The 14944-nt window shown below is 33.1% G+C and overlaps 1 protein-coding gene across 1 annotated transcript; it reads right to left on the reverse strand.

Annotated features, from left to right (window-relative positions):
* Positions 1–864: 864 nt before the first annotated feature.
* On the reverse strand, positions 865–14920 carry LOC123530293 (uncharacterized). Its single transcript, XM_053521963.1, has 17 exons — positions 14430–14920; positions 13567–13792; positions 13200–13333; positions 12946–13054; positions 12591–12631; positions 10996–11088; positions 10524–10570; positions 9199–9265; positions 8744–8904; positions 8350–8479; positions 7936–8061; positions 6997–7112; positions 6016–6176; positions 3982–4198; positions 2531–2681; positions 1896–2037; positions 865–1604 (listed from the first exon to the last, which is right to left on the reverse strand). The coding sequence occupies exons 1-17, from the start codon at positions 14614–14616 to the stop codon at positions 1514–1516; spliced, it is 2199 nt and encodes a 732-aa protein (XP_053377938.1). The 5' UTR covers positions 14617–14920; the 3' UTR covers positions 865–1513.
* Positions 14921–14944: the final 24 nt, after the last annotated feature.

The raw sequence follows: 14944 nt of genomic DNA on the forward strand, positions 1-14944 counted from the left end.
AGAAGACTCTTTCCAATAGAAAAAAAATAAATACTACAAGAAAGATATTTCGAATACCATTATCATATAGATCTTGAATGAATAAATACTAAATGACATTTTTATACTTATACATTACTCACGTTTCGTTTCCTCATATGTTGGTGATCATTTTGTATGGGCGTGTATGCGTATATAGCATGTAGGCACGTGTAAATAGTTGTATGGACGGCAGCGTTCTTCTAATATGACTTTTGTACTTGTTTATCCTTGATTATATATGTATATAAACTCTTATACAGCAGGTACAAAATTGTAACTTCAGTGCCACAAGTGAATAACTGCATGGACATTAAGAAGAGCTTGTCCTCTTTCTACACTGCACAGAGACGATATGTCAAAAGGGAATAAAAAAGCTACATCGGTGTTGTGATGTAATGATCTTGGTCTGCACTGGTCGCAAAGGCAGAATCATTTGCCGCCAACAGGCTAAAGATTAATCTATCGGTTTTGGCACATGAATATAATTTTCTTACATTCAGTCACGAGGAAACAATATTGTAACACAGAAAAGTTTTTAATTTTCTACTGAAGCACCTTAAGATTCATTTTTTGCTTGCCAATGCCAGACTGTTTGTTTCTGTTTTTGCCATATCTTGGATCAGCTTTGCAATGCAAACTTTATGTAACATTTTCATAATAACAATACTTGTTTTATACAATGGTTCATAAGGAAATATTATGTTTTCTAACAAAACGTCTGACATTGCTTAGATGGCAGACAGTTTCAATCCAAAATTACTTTGTGTTTCTTTGTGACATAAATGAACTACATTGTCGATAGAGCAGTCATATATTTATATACTACAACAGAAAATCTACGCAATAATAAATTTTATTATGACAACGAATGTGACAGGGAAAATGTCAAAATAAGCAAAACAAATTTATTTGGTGGAAAAGGTACCATTGAACTTGTTATTATTTGTTTTTGTTGAACAAATTTCTTAAATATTTACAGATGAAACATATCATTTCATCAAACACAAATTCATAAAAAGAGTTGTGCATTTGTTTATACAAACACCAAACGAACACACAAACATGAAGTGATTTTCGATTCTATCTTACAATCACATCTGTTGACTTTCAGACCTTTTTGTCATATGGTAGAAATAAAACAAGGGAACCACCCGCTTATGAGTCAGCAAATGTTCCTGCCTTTCTCCGGGCCGAAAGCTAAATTTATATAGATATAGCTGGAAACTTCCCTAAATATCATTATGTCAATAACAGTATGTGTTTGTCGTGCATCCAGCTTCTGTGTCATAGTTCTGTGTCATAGTTGACGAAAAGCTCAAACATCTTGCCATTTGTCATCAATATTCACCAGGAAAAAATACTCGAAATCAAGAATAAACATCATCTCATGGATTTTGCAAATGGCGACACGCTGATAAAGAGAGGAAACTCTTTTAATGTAGAAACTTATGTTAACGTGAGTACAATCATAGCTATGTATGCACACAAAGAATCAGTATATCATGTCTGATTTACTATCAAGCGAGGAACTCTTCTCCTTCAGTTTCATACTTGTGAATCTCTGGTCTTCAAACTTCTTCAGTCTGAAAAAAAGAGAATTTTATCCATTTCTTATGAGTTTTCATTAAAGCTCACATACAAACAGTTACAGAATCTAAAAAGTAATCACTTAAATGCGTATTCAAAACTTTTCGTTCTTAATATAAATAATATAAAGACAATGTTTATAAAACTAAAATTCTTCCGTCAGTATACTAGTAGTAAATTTAAAGAAAGATCCCCAATTTTGATTTATTTATGAAATCTTAACAAAACAATTTATTGTTCGATATTACAGTTCATTGACCACTAATACATTGTCATATGGAACATACCTAGTATATCGTTCAGTTTTATACTTGTTCAGAATGTCCATGTAGCTTTTCGAAACCTGTACAGCGTTAGAGTTAGTCGCTTGCATCATTTCCATAGCTCGTTTTCGCACCTGGTATGCCGACTGCTTTGTAAGTTTGTTACCTACACAGAACGAAACAAAAAGTATTTTTAAACGTTACCCTGCAAAATTTCTGAAATTAACTGGTCTGTTATTCAATTTGGGCAGTACCATTTATTATTCAAAGGGGTGTGAACTGAAAGTTTACTGGCTGAATAGCGAACAGAGCATACCAGTACTAACTGCCAGGTTAAAAGTATGAAAGCTAATATTACAGTTCTCTGCTACCAGTTTAGTGAAGTTATAACATTCCACCATATATGAACACGTTTAAACTGTAAATTAACAATTCCAGCACAGGCTGTCAATACTGCATTGTCCAGTTTTCAATATTCATGCATGGTCAAATGATGCATATAACGTTGCAAGATTACTTAACAGTATACGTTGATGGTGAACAGCAGACTAAGGAACATGTGTTATTTGTATGTCGCTATGTACAGGAAATTAACTGAGTTTAGAACAACTAGACACGGCTCTATAGCCAAGAATCATAATGATGCGTAATAAGCATACCAAGGGGATTCATATCTCTCTGTACTGATGGCGGACGTTCGCGCGGCGGCTGAGTGTATTTCTCATTACTCATGTCCAGTGGATTATAGCAAATGTTATCGTGCATTGATAGGAACAGCGGTATGTAGCACATATAGTCGAGAAATGATATCTAGAATGGAAATGAAAAAGTGCTATATTATTCTATAAAACGATACAAGTAATTTATAGTTAATAGTAAGTTGGTCATCATTAAAATGGTTTTATCTTATCAATAAATTTTGAAAATAAGCTAAACAATTTCTGTGCTTTTTAGAATGATGTATAACGTCAACAGTTTCAAAATAAATGACGAAAATGAAAACGATGCTTCGGATTAGGTGAATCAATTATAGACATTTTTACAATTTGAGGTTGTGTGTATGTTTAAGGAAGCGGAATATTATTTTATTTTTAATTCCTACTGCTAAGACTATACAGTTTCGTTGTAAAGAAACAAAATTATAGTCTGTCCAAATTACCTTACCAAATATACCTGCGGACTTTTCAGGACTGACCCTTTTATATTTCATATATCTCCTACATGGAGATTAATATATTTTGACAGTTGCGACCAACTATTAGCTTTGAATAAATGATGAAATGTTTTAAACACTCATGATATTGAAATGTTACTGTGTCACAGACCGCTTGCGCAAAATTATGCAAGTGATCACAAATTTGTCATTTACTGTGTGCACATTTAAACTTTAAATCATTTTAAATTTAACCAATGCCAAGCACAACAAGCCTTAGCAACTGGGATGGCCAAAACAAGAATGCTACAATATTCAGATAAGAAAAACAATTATAGATACCGAGTCTAAATGTTCCATACGTGTTTATCTTAACATTGTTTTCATTGTTTTGTTGAGAAAAATTTACTTTTAAAGAATTGTTCTTTTGTACGACATACCACCAAAGTTTCCCTCAACGGCAATTAACTGATACTCCAATTAATGAACGGATCAACATGACCATATACATGTGTTATATGGAGCAAAGATGGTTTCGTGTAATTAGACGCAATGGCGGTAATGCCCATTCATTCAATTAAGAGTATAATTCTAATCAGTATATAGCGATTTTTGAACGCGTGTGTTTTATAACGTATCGTTGGTGTAACCACAGTTAAGTTTGTTTAAGTTAAATAAAAATTTTACACAGAATGAGTCAATAATTGTACTCTCTTTGAATACTAGTAAAGATTTCAAGAATCTGTGTCCAACACGTTTATTTAATTTATATCAGTATTTAAGGTCTGGTTGGACAATTTCGTAGGTGGACCATCGACAAGTTTAATACATTTTGGTAGTTGCATTTTGAACATCTAATGTCAAGGTCAGCATCAGGCTACAGTTCCCTTCAATTCATATTCATCTTTTATCGTCTTTAGTGTTGACAATAATTGGAAATGTATTTGTTTAACTTACATCACCGAAATCATTTGGTTCCATTTTTTCCATGATGTATTGTTGTTGTTTCCAGTTCAGACCACCCGCAATCAGCTCGATCTTCAGCGATTCCGAGGTGATAAAGTTGGAGTCCCTGTCTGATTCCGTATTTGTATAAAACATAGCTTTATAAAGATCTAATTTGCGCTCTATGTCAGCCAAGTTGCAGATTTCCAACAGCCTTTGACTCAGAGAGCTGAAATTATACATGAAAACGCAATGACAACTAGAATTCATGCAGACAGAAAATTCATTTTCAATTTCGTCTAAAAAAATAAAGTGTTTTGTAAAATTTGATATGACGTGTCGTAAAGCATTTCGTTCTTTTTCCAGTTATTCAAGCGTACTATATTGAGCGGAAAAGAAATATATAATTTGCGAATGTTGGAGAATTGACATTCGAAATCAGTGGTCTGTGGCTTCTCACTTTTGACCGGTCAAGTAAATTTTGGACGATCATAATCTGTAACTGGTGATCAGTTGAACACGCGATATCAGTATTCTACAAAAATTTGTTTTCACCAGGAAACTGCTTAAGACATTTTGCGATTGAATATTTTTATATACTAAGCTATTCGAATCTCGCTCGGGTAATAAATGAGTTTATCTCATTTGAATATGAATAAGTTTTAAAAGTTGGATATGTCAATTTTTTATGACAATGTTCCCTCTAAAATACAATTTACAGGAACTGATACGTTTGCATCGCAATTTCAAACAAATCAATTGCTTTGCTTCTGGTACTCCATTTGTTGGAATGTTTGCAGGCAGTGTCACAGTGGTGGGGACCAAGGCAGCCCTCCGAAATTGTGTGTTGGTGTTATAAATTGTAATTACTACATTACTCCATGTGTGATTTCCAACAAAGGCTAACAGCATAAACCATCCTAATGACAATTGGCCTCAATTATTAAAATTTTCATGACATGCTTCATTCGCTTGTATGTAATATGATGGTATGGATGACAACCGTATCAACTTTAGTTTTTAACTTGTTTAACGCTTTCAAAAGCTGATAAACATACGTTTGGGTATGGAAGAAAATCTTAAGAATGTAATCTGAATTGGCATACATGAGGTTTTATTTTCTTACATAAGACGTTCGTTTTTAATTGTTTTTTCATACTTTTTTATTTTGTCAAGATATCGAATTTATAACACGTACTACAATTATTTTTGTCCAAAAGCAGGCACTTTATTGTAATTAAGTGTTTCTTATCTTACAAAAGTGTTCATCTAAACGTGTAACTATGAAGGGCTTTTATAAAAATATAAAAATTTATCTTTTAATTTATTGATGATGATTTACGTGTATCATAAGATGAATAAGCAAGCATATATCTTTAGTTTTTGCAAATTTAATGCATACCCCTTAATAGGTAGACTAGCCAGATCACGTTAATTACGGTTATTTCTCGTGATTTGATATTTTCTAATTTTTCACTGTTTATATGTGGGAAATTGCAGTTATCTCGAGACAGGTTTGATGTACATAAATTTGGAACATGTTAGTTAACTGGCTCATGTGTCACTGTTACAGGTAAACCAATAAAAAAACAAAAACTTACATGCATGCAGGATCTATAGTCTAACTTAATAATATTCTAATAACTTACATTTAATTTTATTCAAACTGGTTCTCGACAAGAAACGTCCATACCGTTGACTTTACAAACAGACATAATTGAAAAAAGCTTATCGACATGATAAAATATCAATTTTCCATACTTTATATACTAATTCATGCATCCTTGAAGTGTTACAGTAGAGAAAATTCATCATTCATGTGCCATATTAAAAAAAATTCGCAGTCAGGAGGGGATACCCCTCCCGAACCCACCCCAGGTTGGCCCCCCCCCCCCCCCCAGCAAACAAATCCTGCACACGGGCCTGTTTTGCACTGACATCGTTTCGGAACTGTTGTAGGGCATGTTGTGCACAGTGGTTTACGCGGGACCAAAGGCAGCTTACTGAAATTGTGTTTGGTGTTATAAAATTGTAATTTCTACTTACTCCATGTGTGTAACCCTTTCACAAAGAGCTGTCACCACAGCAAACATCCTAAATGTTACAAGTGTGGCTTCGTCAATTTTTAGAACTTTCAAGACATACTCCATCTGCTTGTTTGTAATATGCTGTATGGATGGTACACCGTCAAGTGCAACTTTAGCTTCCTGTAACGTTGTAAATATACCGCTTCAAAGCTGATGTAAATCATAACGTTTCGGCCAAAAGTATGGAAGAAGGAACAAGTTAATGAATGTATATCTCTTACGCATACATGAGGTTTTGATTTTCTTAATATACGTTCGTTTTTTTTTTTTTCATAACTTTATTTCTCTGTGCTAAGGAACATCGATATATATATACGAACACATACACTAAAAACAAGTATTTTTGTTCCAAAAGCAGGCACTTTTTGTAATTAGGTGTTTGTTTGTCTGTTCAAAATGTTGTTCTATGCTAAACGTATGAAATAGTAAGTTGCTCGCTTTTCATAACTTAAATATTTGAATACAAGTTTTCTTATCTGACATTTTAATTTGAGATATTTGTACGTGTATCCATACAGCTTGAATTCAATGTCTAGGGCATTATATATCTTTTAGTATTATTTCACATTTATTCTACATGTATGGCACCCGCCCGCTTAGCTCAGTAGGTAGAGCGTCGGTCTAGGATCGCGGGGTCGTGAGTTCGATCCTCGGGCTGGGCGTATGTTCTCCGTGACTATTTGATAAACGACATTGTGTCTGAAATCATTAGTTCTCCACCTCTGATTCATGTGGGGAAATTGGCAGTTACTTGCGGAGAACAGGTTTGTACTGGTACAGAATCTCGGAACACTGGTTTGGTTAACTGCCCGCCGTGACATGACTGAAATACTGTTGAAAAACGGCGTTAAACCCAAAACAAACAAACACACAAACAACTCTACATGCATGGCAGATCTAATAATACTCAAACTGTTAAGAAATATTTCTGAGTACTTACATTACATTTTAAAACAGTATCAAGATCACTGTCTTCGACAACGAACGCTCTTGCATATGTGTCGAGTTTGGACTTTTCCACAAGACGATAATGGGACAAAAAGTCTATATCAGCATCTATAAAATATCAATTTCTATAAAATATCAATTTCATACTTTAATGACTAATGTCTTCTTTTTCCTATCAAGTAACATATAAGTTATCTTACAATTAATACAACGGGTTTTAAAAAGAAACAGTAACATTGATCAGCACAAGATGGCTGTTGAAATTTGAAAAAAAAAATCAACGGGTCGCAAGGTACAATGCACCCCCTCTACAATGCACCGTCTAGACAATTTTTCAAAGGTACCAAATTGTTTGGTAGGATCAAGTGAGTCGTGGGAGTGACAAGCATATATATGATAAAGTTTCATGTTTAAGTTAGTTCCGGTGATAAAACAATGAAAATGGAGCATCTAAATGGAGCTGAGACACTTGCCTTTTATTCGCAGTATTTTTATATCTATAGATCGGTTTGCAAATTCATGAATATTAATAAGAATAAAACAAATGACATATTTTGTTAAAAGATAAATTGAATTAAAAGTTAGAAAAAATATTTAAACAAAATGTTGTCATTTTTTAACATTCATGAATATGCAAATTATTCTATTAATAAAGCATTTAGAATAATAGGTCAGTGCTTTAGCTCCATTTTAGGACCATTTTTATTGTTTTATCACCAAAACTGGCTAGGTTACTATCTATATGGTTGACATTTCCAAGACGGAAAAATTGTCACGGAATACAATTTAAAAGATTGTTTTCATGGGAATATTTTTATATAAGCCGGTCCTACAAAACAATTTGGTAAATACGAATAAATGTCTTTTGTGGATGAGATGGGTATGGTAGGCTAAATTGCCCTGACTTCCAAGACATCTCTGAATGGCATACCTCTTTCGTCGAGATCTTTGGCGTATTTGTCCACAAGTCTGCTTAAACTGATAACTTTTTCTAAATGTTGTTGCAATGCTGCACCACCACGTCGCATAATCACATTTACACGACGAACCCCTGTCACTAAAAATGTTAAAGAAAACGTTCATTTTTAGAACTGTTTGTATGAATGTCCAAAGTATAACCGTAACGATAAAACGTAACATGCACAGAAACGAAACATTATATGGGAAATATATAAATTTATTCTTTCCTACTTTTTTGTTGTTTCTGCTTTTAAGTCATCAACAAAATGTTGACAGTAAATTTAAAGTATAAGATATGATGTTGCCTTACCAACCTAATTACACTGAAGTTGCCGCTGACTTTAATATATATTATATGATCCAGTTACGATATCAGAGTACTCACATGAATCGACATCCAAGTTCGGATCTCTGGCAAGTGTGTTATCACTAACTTCCCTGCTGTAATCACCTATTCCTTTCGTTCCGATAACAACGTCTCCTTGACTTACTTGTATATCATCTCCAAATAATTTCTGTACCAAAACACACAATGACTATAGCAATGATCAATGCTTAAGACAATTTAAGTTTAATCAAAAGTACGACATTGTTATTTTGGAATGATAAAGAACATTGTTTCAATGTTAACACGGATGTCTTAACAACTTTTGAACTTTTTCTTAACTATTATTCATGATACTGGCTCAAAACAAGACCAGTATTATCTTTGGTCTCATGGTACTCAAGGAATTTTATGACCTTTATTTGCTGGAAGAATCTATAAGAGATAAACACACCTTTAGCTGTTTTGCTATTTCCTTTGCTGAAAGGTTTGGATCTATCCCTAGGGCTCTCAGGTCGTCTAAGCTTAACTTACTCAAGTCGATTTTCTTGCCCTTTAATCGTATTTTCCCGTCTGGACCGACTTCAAACAGTCTTCTTGCTTCATTTTCTCCGTCTATATAAGCACGAACAAATAAATAGTGAAAGATTCGAATTATATAAGCACGAACAGGTAAATAGTGAGGAATTTTGAATTATATAGGTTTTCTTTCAACTAATTATATCTTAACTGAATTATATAAACATATATAAAGATATAGATTACATTTTTATGGGTAGGATAAGAATGAAAGACAACATCAAATAGATTTCTTCTATAATTTAAGAGTTTACAACAGTTACAAAGGTAGTTTTCAAATGCATTGCTTTTTCATACAAAAAAAAAATCAAAAACGAAGTTTACATGTACCTGTCTCCTCTTTGTTAGATTTTTCGACTTTATCAGAGACTCGATCCTCTTCGTCGTCCGTCATGCGCTGGAATTCAGATTTTAATTATATTACATTTATATCATTGTCTTTGTTATGGCTAAACCGTACCATTCGGCACCATTGTACGTCATATGACGAATTTCCAGCTTCGCGTGGTGGAGGAAGACCCCATGTGTCCGGTATTATTTCAGGCACGGAGTAGTCATCTGAGTAGAACCTACGATCTTCCGTTATCCAGCTGGATGGCTTCCTCACAATAAAGAATCCTACATCCAAGCGAAGTTTTGAACCCACAGCGGTTATGGGCAAGTGCGAACTTAACCACTGGGCCATGGGGGGCACCTTGGCGAACCCCTTGTTTATCATTTTGTATTAATGCGCGTAAAAAAGTGAATTATCAATGCCAAATCAGATAGCAGTAATATTCGAAAAACGACGAGTACTTTTTTATTTTTTAACAATGCATGAATGTATGAGGACTGAGTTTCTTAGTTACAGCAATTCCCATCCGATGATCATGGTTTCGATAGAAAATTTAATAAAAAGTTGACTCCACCATTTTTTTCTACGGAGAACAAAATCATTAATGTTTGCGCTAAAAGCATAGTTTATACATGAATGTACACCAGAAAAAAATAATCTAATTCTGAAGTAAATATGGATAAAAGTCAAATAACCTGACAGTTCCTCTTTATATATATATAGGTATAGTTCTCGAGTTAGAAAGGGTTATTATACACCTCAGCAAAACTTAACGTTACAAAAATACCTAATGTTATATTCAAATAATAAAACTAAACCGAAACTCGACATTGTTATGTAACTGGTGTTAATTTCAAACTTCTGTTCTTTGTTTAATTACGCCACCAAAAGAAAATAACACTGTAAAGAAAGTAATTTGTTTCATTACATTTTATTCCATCACTTGTAGAATATGGTATACAAGATAAAGGTCACTGTTCAGAATACCCGATTCTCTGGTAACTGTATTTGTGGTAATTTACAAAATTAAATAATATTTCTCATCAGTTTGGTTAAGGGTTAAAGAAAGGGCAATTAAGGTACATTAGGGGAAAATCGAATAGAGTATAAACCATGATCGACGTCCCGATCGTAACGTAACAGAAATCGTCAAAGAATCACCAGATCTTGCCAAAATGGTACATGCAATAATTTGAATTAATAGTTTATTTTCTGCCATTATAATACTTATCAATATATAAATGAGCAATTATTTCTTTATATGCTATGCAGAATGTGCCACATACAGTTAGTAAAACCAACAGTAAATGTTATGTACTACCTTATACGATTTAGAAGTTCGGCTTGTGAGGGTGCTGTTTTTATCATCTGAAAAATATGTTATAAACAACTGAAAACCTGAATATCACTAGGTATCTTCAATACATATTTATATACACATTTTTGAAAGTCTGAATACGTTTTTGCGCTAGATACATTCCTCTTCTTTTGATGTAATGACTGATATAATTGCGTTGGTATATCCTAACTGTTATGACTGATGTATGATTTCCGTCGACTTATTTATCAAGAGAGTCGACTTATTTATCAATAGAGTCGACTTACTTATCAATAGAGGCGATTTATGTATCAATAGAGTCGACTTAATTATAAATAGAGTCGATTTATTTACCAATAGAGTCGATTTATTTACCAATAGAGTTTTGGTTATCATACCCTTGTTATTTTATTTAAATAGGCATCTAATTTACTGCTAATTTTTATAAATATTTATTTAAAGGTGGCGTATTCACCTTCATAGATTTTGCCTTGTGTAATGGTAGGTAGTGGCTTCAACATTGTGGTTTCCCTGTGCAGTTTTGGTGGCGCGTCACTACTCTCACTCGCTGAAATGTAAACATTATTGTTCATGGCCGACTAGACAAATTACGAGTTATCAAAAGATGGATACCAATTAGATTTTAGCTTTTATAACGATGTGTAAATTTACTGTTGCAAACTATCACTTTGATTATAATTTTTTGCAGTGACTGCCGACTAAAACATTGTTCATTGTTTAATTGTTTTTCTTTATATATTGCAATAGACAGATGTGCGCTAAGACTGATGGTCCGGATTAAAAAATGACGTATACTCAATGATAAAACTATCTACGCATTTGTAACACTTCAAGCTGGCATCAAATGAGTTTCGCACTTTACAGAGATAGCAAGCCGTATAGTTACAAGGAAATGATGCTTTATTATGTCATGACATGTATACATCTGGGCCCGTATTCATAAAGAATCTTAGATAGAAATATCTCTTAGAAGTCAACATTTTCTAAGTTTTTCTCATTTTTGGCTTAAAATGTGTCTTAGAAACACTTTTGCCTAAGAATTGTACTAAGAACAAAATTTGGCTTAGAAATTATCTTAAGTAGGTGATTTTTCTCTTAAAATTTAAGACAGGTGGACATTTATCTTAACTTTTAAGAATTATCTTAGAAAAGTAAAAATAGAATGGACGCCAATGACAGCAATTAACAGTTTTTCATGAATTGCATATTTACTGTATAGACTTATTAGAATATTAAGCTTAATTTAACTTGTGACAGGCTTTCCTAATTTCGTATTAAATATAGACATAGAAATGAAACTAAGAAAAAATTATTCTTATACTTATTTCGCCAAGATTTTTCTAAGTCGTTTTATGAATAAGAACTTAAGAATATCTCTTAACTAAGTCTAAAAAATTAAGATAAGAAATATATTAGGGGTGATTCTAAGATTCTTTATGAATACGGGCCCTGGGCCCGTATTCATAAAGATTCTTAGATAGAAATATCTCTTAGAAGTCAACATTTTCTAAGTTTTTCTCATTTTTGGCTTAAAATATGGCTTAGAAACACTTTTGCCTAAGAATTGTTCTAAGAACAAAATTTGGCTTAGAAATTGTCTTAAGTAGGTGACTTTTCTCTTAAAATTTAAGACAGGTGGACATTCATCTTAACTTTTAAGAATTATCTTAGAAAAGTAAAAATAGAATGGACGCCAATGACAGCAATTATCAATTTTTCGTGAATTGCATATTTACTGTATAGACTTATTAGAATATTAAGCTTAATTTAACCTGTGACAGGCTTTCCTAATTTCTTAATAAATATAGACATAGACATGAGACTAAGAAAAAAATATTCTTATACTTTTTCTCGCTAATATTTTTCTAAGTCGCTTTATGAATAAGAAGCTTAAGAATATCTCTTAACTAAGTCTAAAAAATTAGGATAAGAAATATCTTAGAGGTGATCTAAGATTCTTTATGAATACAGGCCCTGTTTGCTTGTAAATGAAAACGAAGATAGAAGGTTTCTCGACTTCTACAAAAATCTTTCTTAAGTTTACATTACCATCACTGCCTTTTCTTGGACGACGATCTCTTGGTGCCCAACTGAAAAAAAAAAATCCATGTATAATGTAAACTTATAATACGCGAGTCTCATTGATAATTTGACCAATAAAATATTTTTCAATTACATTTTTAAACACGGTTTGATCAGTCTTCTAAGCTGACTTTAATCAAAATTGTATAAAGGTACATCGACTTTTATACTTACCTCATCTTTAGTCAATACAACAACCCTATGCAAACTCAACATTAAAAATTAAATCGCATCAATTCTTAAAACAACTTTCTTTTTCATTTTCATTTAGGTACTAATATTTGTACATTTTTCTGTTTATTTGATTCTGTCTTTAACTTACTCGTCGTGGGCTAAGCCAATTTCTCTGTTATCTCTCTTAGAATCATGCCCCAGATCTCTCGGAGGACCTTTGTCGTATGTTACCATAGACCTTGGCCTTCCACCTGGTCCTGAAAAAGAGTATTTGCGTCTAAAATAAAGATGAAAAAATGAAATACGCATCTCCTTTCAAAGTCAAAAATTCTGCACAATCAGCATACAATAATGAAAACTGGAGTTTTTTATCTGGATCAATAAAATTTTAATCATACTTACTGCTAATACTGGAGGCATTGCTAGATCTTCTTCTTACTCCTAGACGATCCTTTTCTTTTTCACGTTCTTCTTTTCTTTTTTGTTCTTCAGCGTCTCGACCGGCAATTTTCTGTGCTAATTCTTCATACTTTTTTCTATAAATGAAATATTTCAAACACTACAGACCAGTACACAACTTAGTAACTAATTTGTATTTAACAATGTAAAAATTACAAACAGTACACTTTTTCCAAAGTACGGTTCTTTCGATTTTACTTAAATGAGACATAAAATAGGGTACACGGCAAAACCTTTATAAGCGTTGAATGTAATAGCAAATATTCAACTGAAAAGTATCAAGTTAGGAAACTGATACAGTCGGACTTACGCATTTTTCTTTTTCATAATTTCATCATATTTATCGCCATATTTTTCCCTTCTTCTCTTTTCCCTTTCCTTCCGTCTTCTCTCCTTCTCGGCAAGATATTGTCTTCTCTGTGCTGGGGTTAATTTTGAAAGATCAATATCGTCTTCTGTAGTAGCATCGCTAAAGTCTGAAGGAATGTGACCTTCTTCCTCCAGAATCTTCTGTTCCTGTTCAGCTGCCTTTTGTCCTGAATAAACATGGCAATTTACCCTTGATTTATTTATTTTTAATACTTTTGTAATGATAACATTTCCGCTTATATTCCAAACAATGCGATAGCAAATAAAAACAGTTGACATGGACAAGTTAATCAAATTTCAAATGTAGTTTAAATAATTACAGATCAAGTGATGAAAGTATGGTTAAGTACTAACTTCCGAAATTCGATTTGTTTTTGTTTTTGTTGTTTATTTTTGTCCCACCGACACGACATTACGTAAATTTATTGAATTCCAGCGGAAAACGCCAGGTACCATCACGTTCCTTATTTCTGGCACTTGCGGTTAAAACCAATGACCTTCCATAAGTCAACAGGAAAGAATTATATAACCCCAGCATTTTTTGAACCCACAGCGGTAATGGGAAAGTGACTCGAAGTCATCAGTCTTAACCATTCGTCAAGAGAGGCGCCTCTGAACGTGAGGCTTTCTTTACATGTAAAGAAGCTTACATTCATTTTGATATCGTGTATAGGTATTTAGACCTGTATTTTACTGGTAAACATCAGCCTTTGCATACATACATACAGTTTTAAATGTGTTTTTCTAAACAATGATGATAAAAGAATAAAAAGCATTCAAAGGATCGTCAAGTTAAGAGTATACCAGGCCATTCCATGTTTGAGGATATGATATTTTCACCGTCGTCACGCAGATTGCGTAGGCTATCAGTCGTCATCTCCCGCAGAAGTTCTCCGTCTCTTTTTTGCTGTAAACTCTCTAAAGCTTCTTTTGCATCCCTGTATGAAATAAGTGAACAATATAAAATATGTTTGTACTTAACATCAGACATGGGAATTTGAAAAACTTATACCAACTCAACAAAAATATAAACACTAAAGTTCAAGTAAAAGTTTCGGTACTGAATTTCTACGCAAACATATACACGCAGTTCTGCCAGTGATTTCAGCAGGCATTTTGCTTTTGGCTTGGTTTATATAGTACTCTTCTTAAAGTAGAAAATGTACGAATAAGGCCCTGCCTATTGTATTGCAACGCCACTTAAAACAATGAAATGCTCCTGTGATAACTAGTGATACATCTAGGATGTATTTCGACCGCATATCTAACAGCTACTTAAAAATAACATGAATATTGAACTGATCACAAGTTATGTTTTC

Source organism: Mercenaria mercenaria, chromosome 13 (genome assembly GCF_021730395.1).
Source record: "Mercenaria mercenaria strain notata chromosome 13, MADL_Memer_1, whole genome shotgun sequence".
Lineage (NCBI taxonomy): Eukaryota > Metazoa > Mollusca > Bivalvia > Venerida > Veneridae > Mercenaria > Mercenaria mercenaria.

Excerpts from the sequence above, each read along its gene's own strand:
- LOC123530293 (XM_053521963.1), bottom strand. The coding sequence starts at position 14,616 with ATGTCTGATGTTAAGTACAAACATATTTTATATTGTTCACTTATTTCA. Across the intron at positions 13,334-13,566 it reads ATTATGAAAAAGAAAAATGC|AAAAAAGTATGAAGAATTAG; the intron begins GTAAGTCCGACT and ends TTTCATTTATAG. Across the intron at positions 12,632-12,945 it reads ATTGGCTTAGCCCACGACGA|TTGGGCACCAAGAGATCGTC; the intron begins GTAAGTTAAAGA and ends TTTTTTTTTCAG.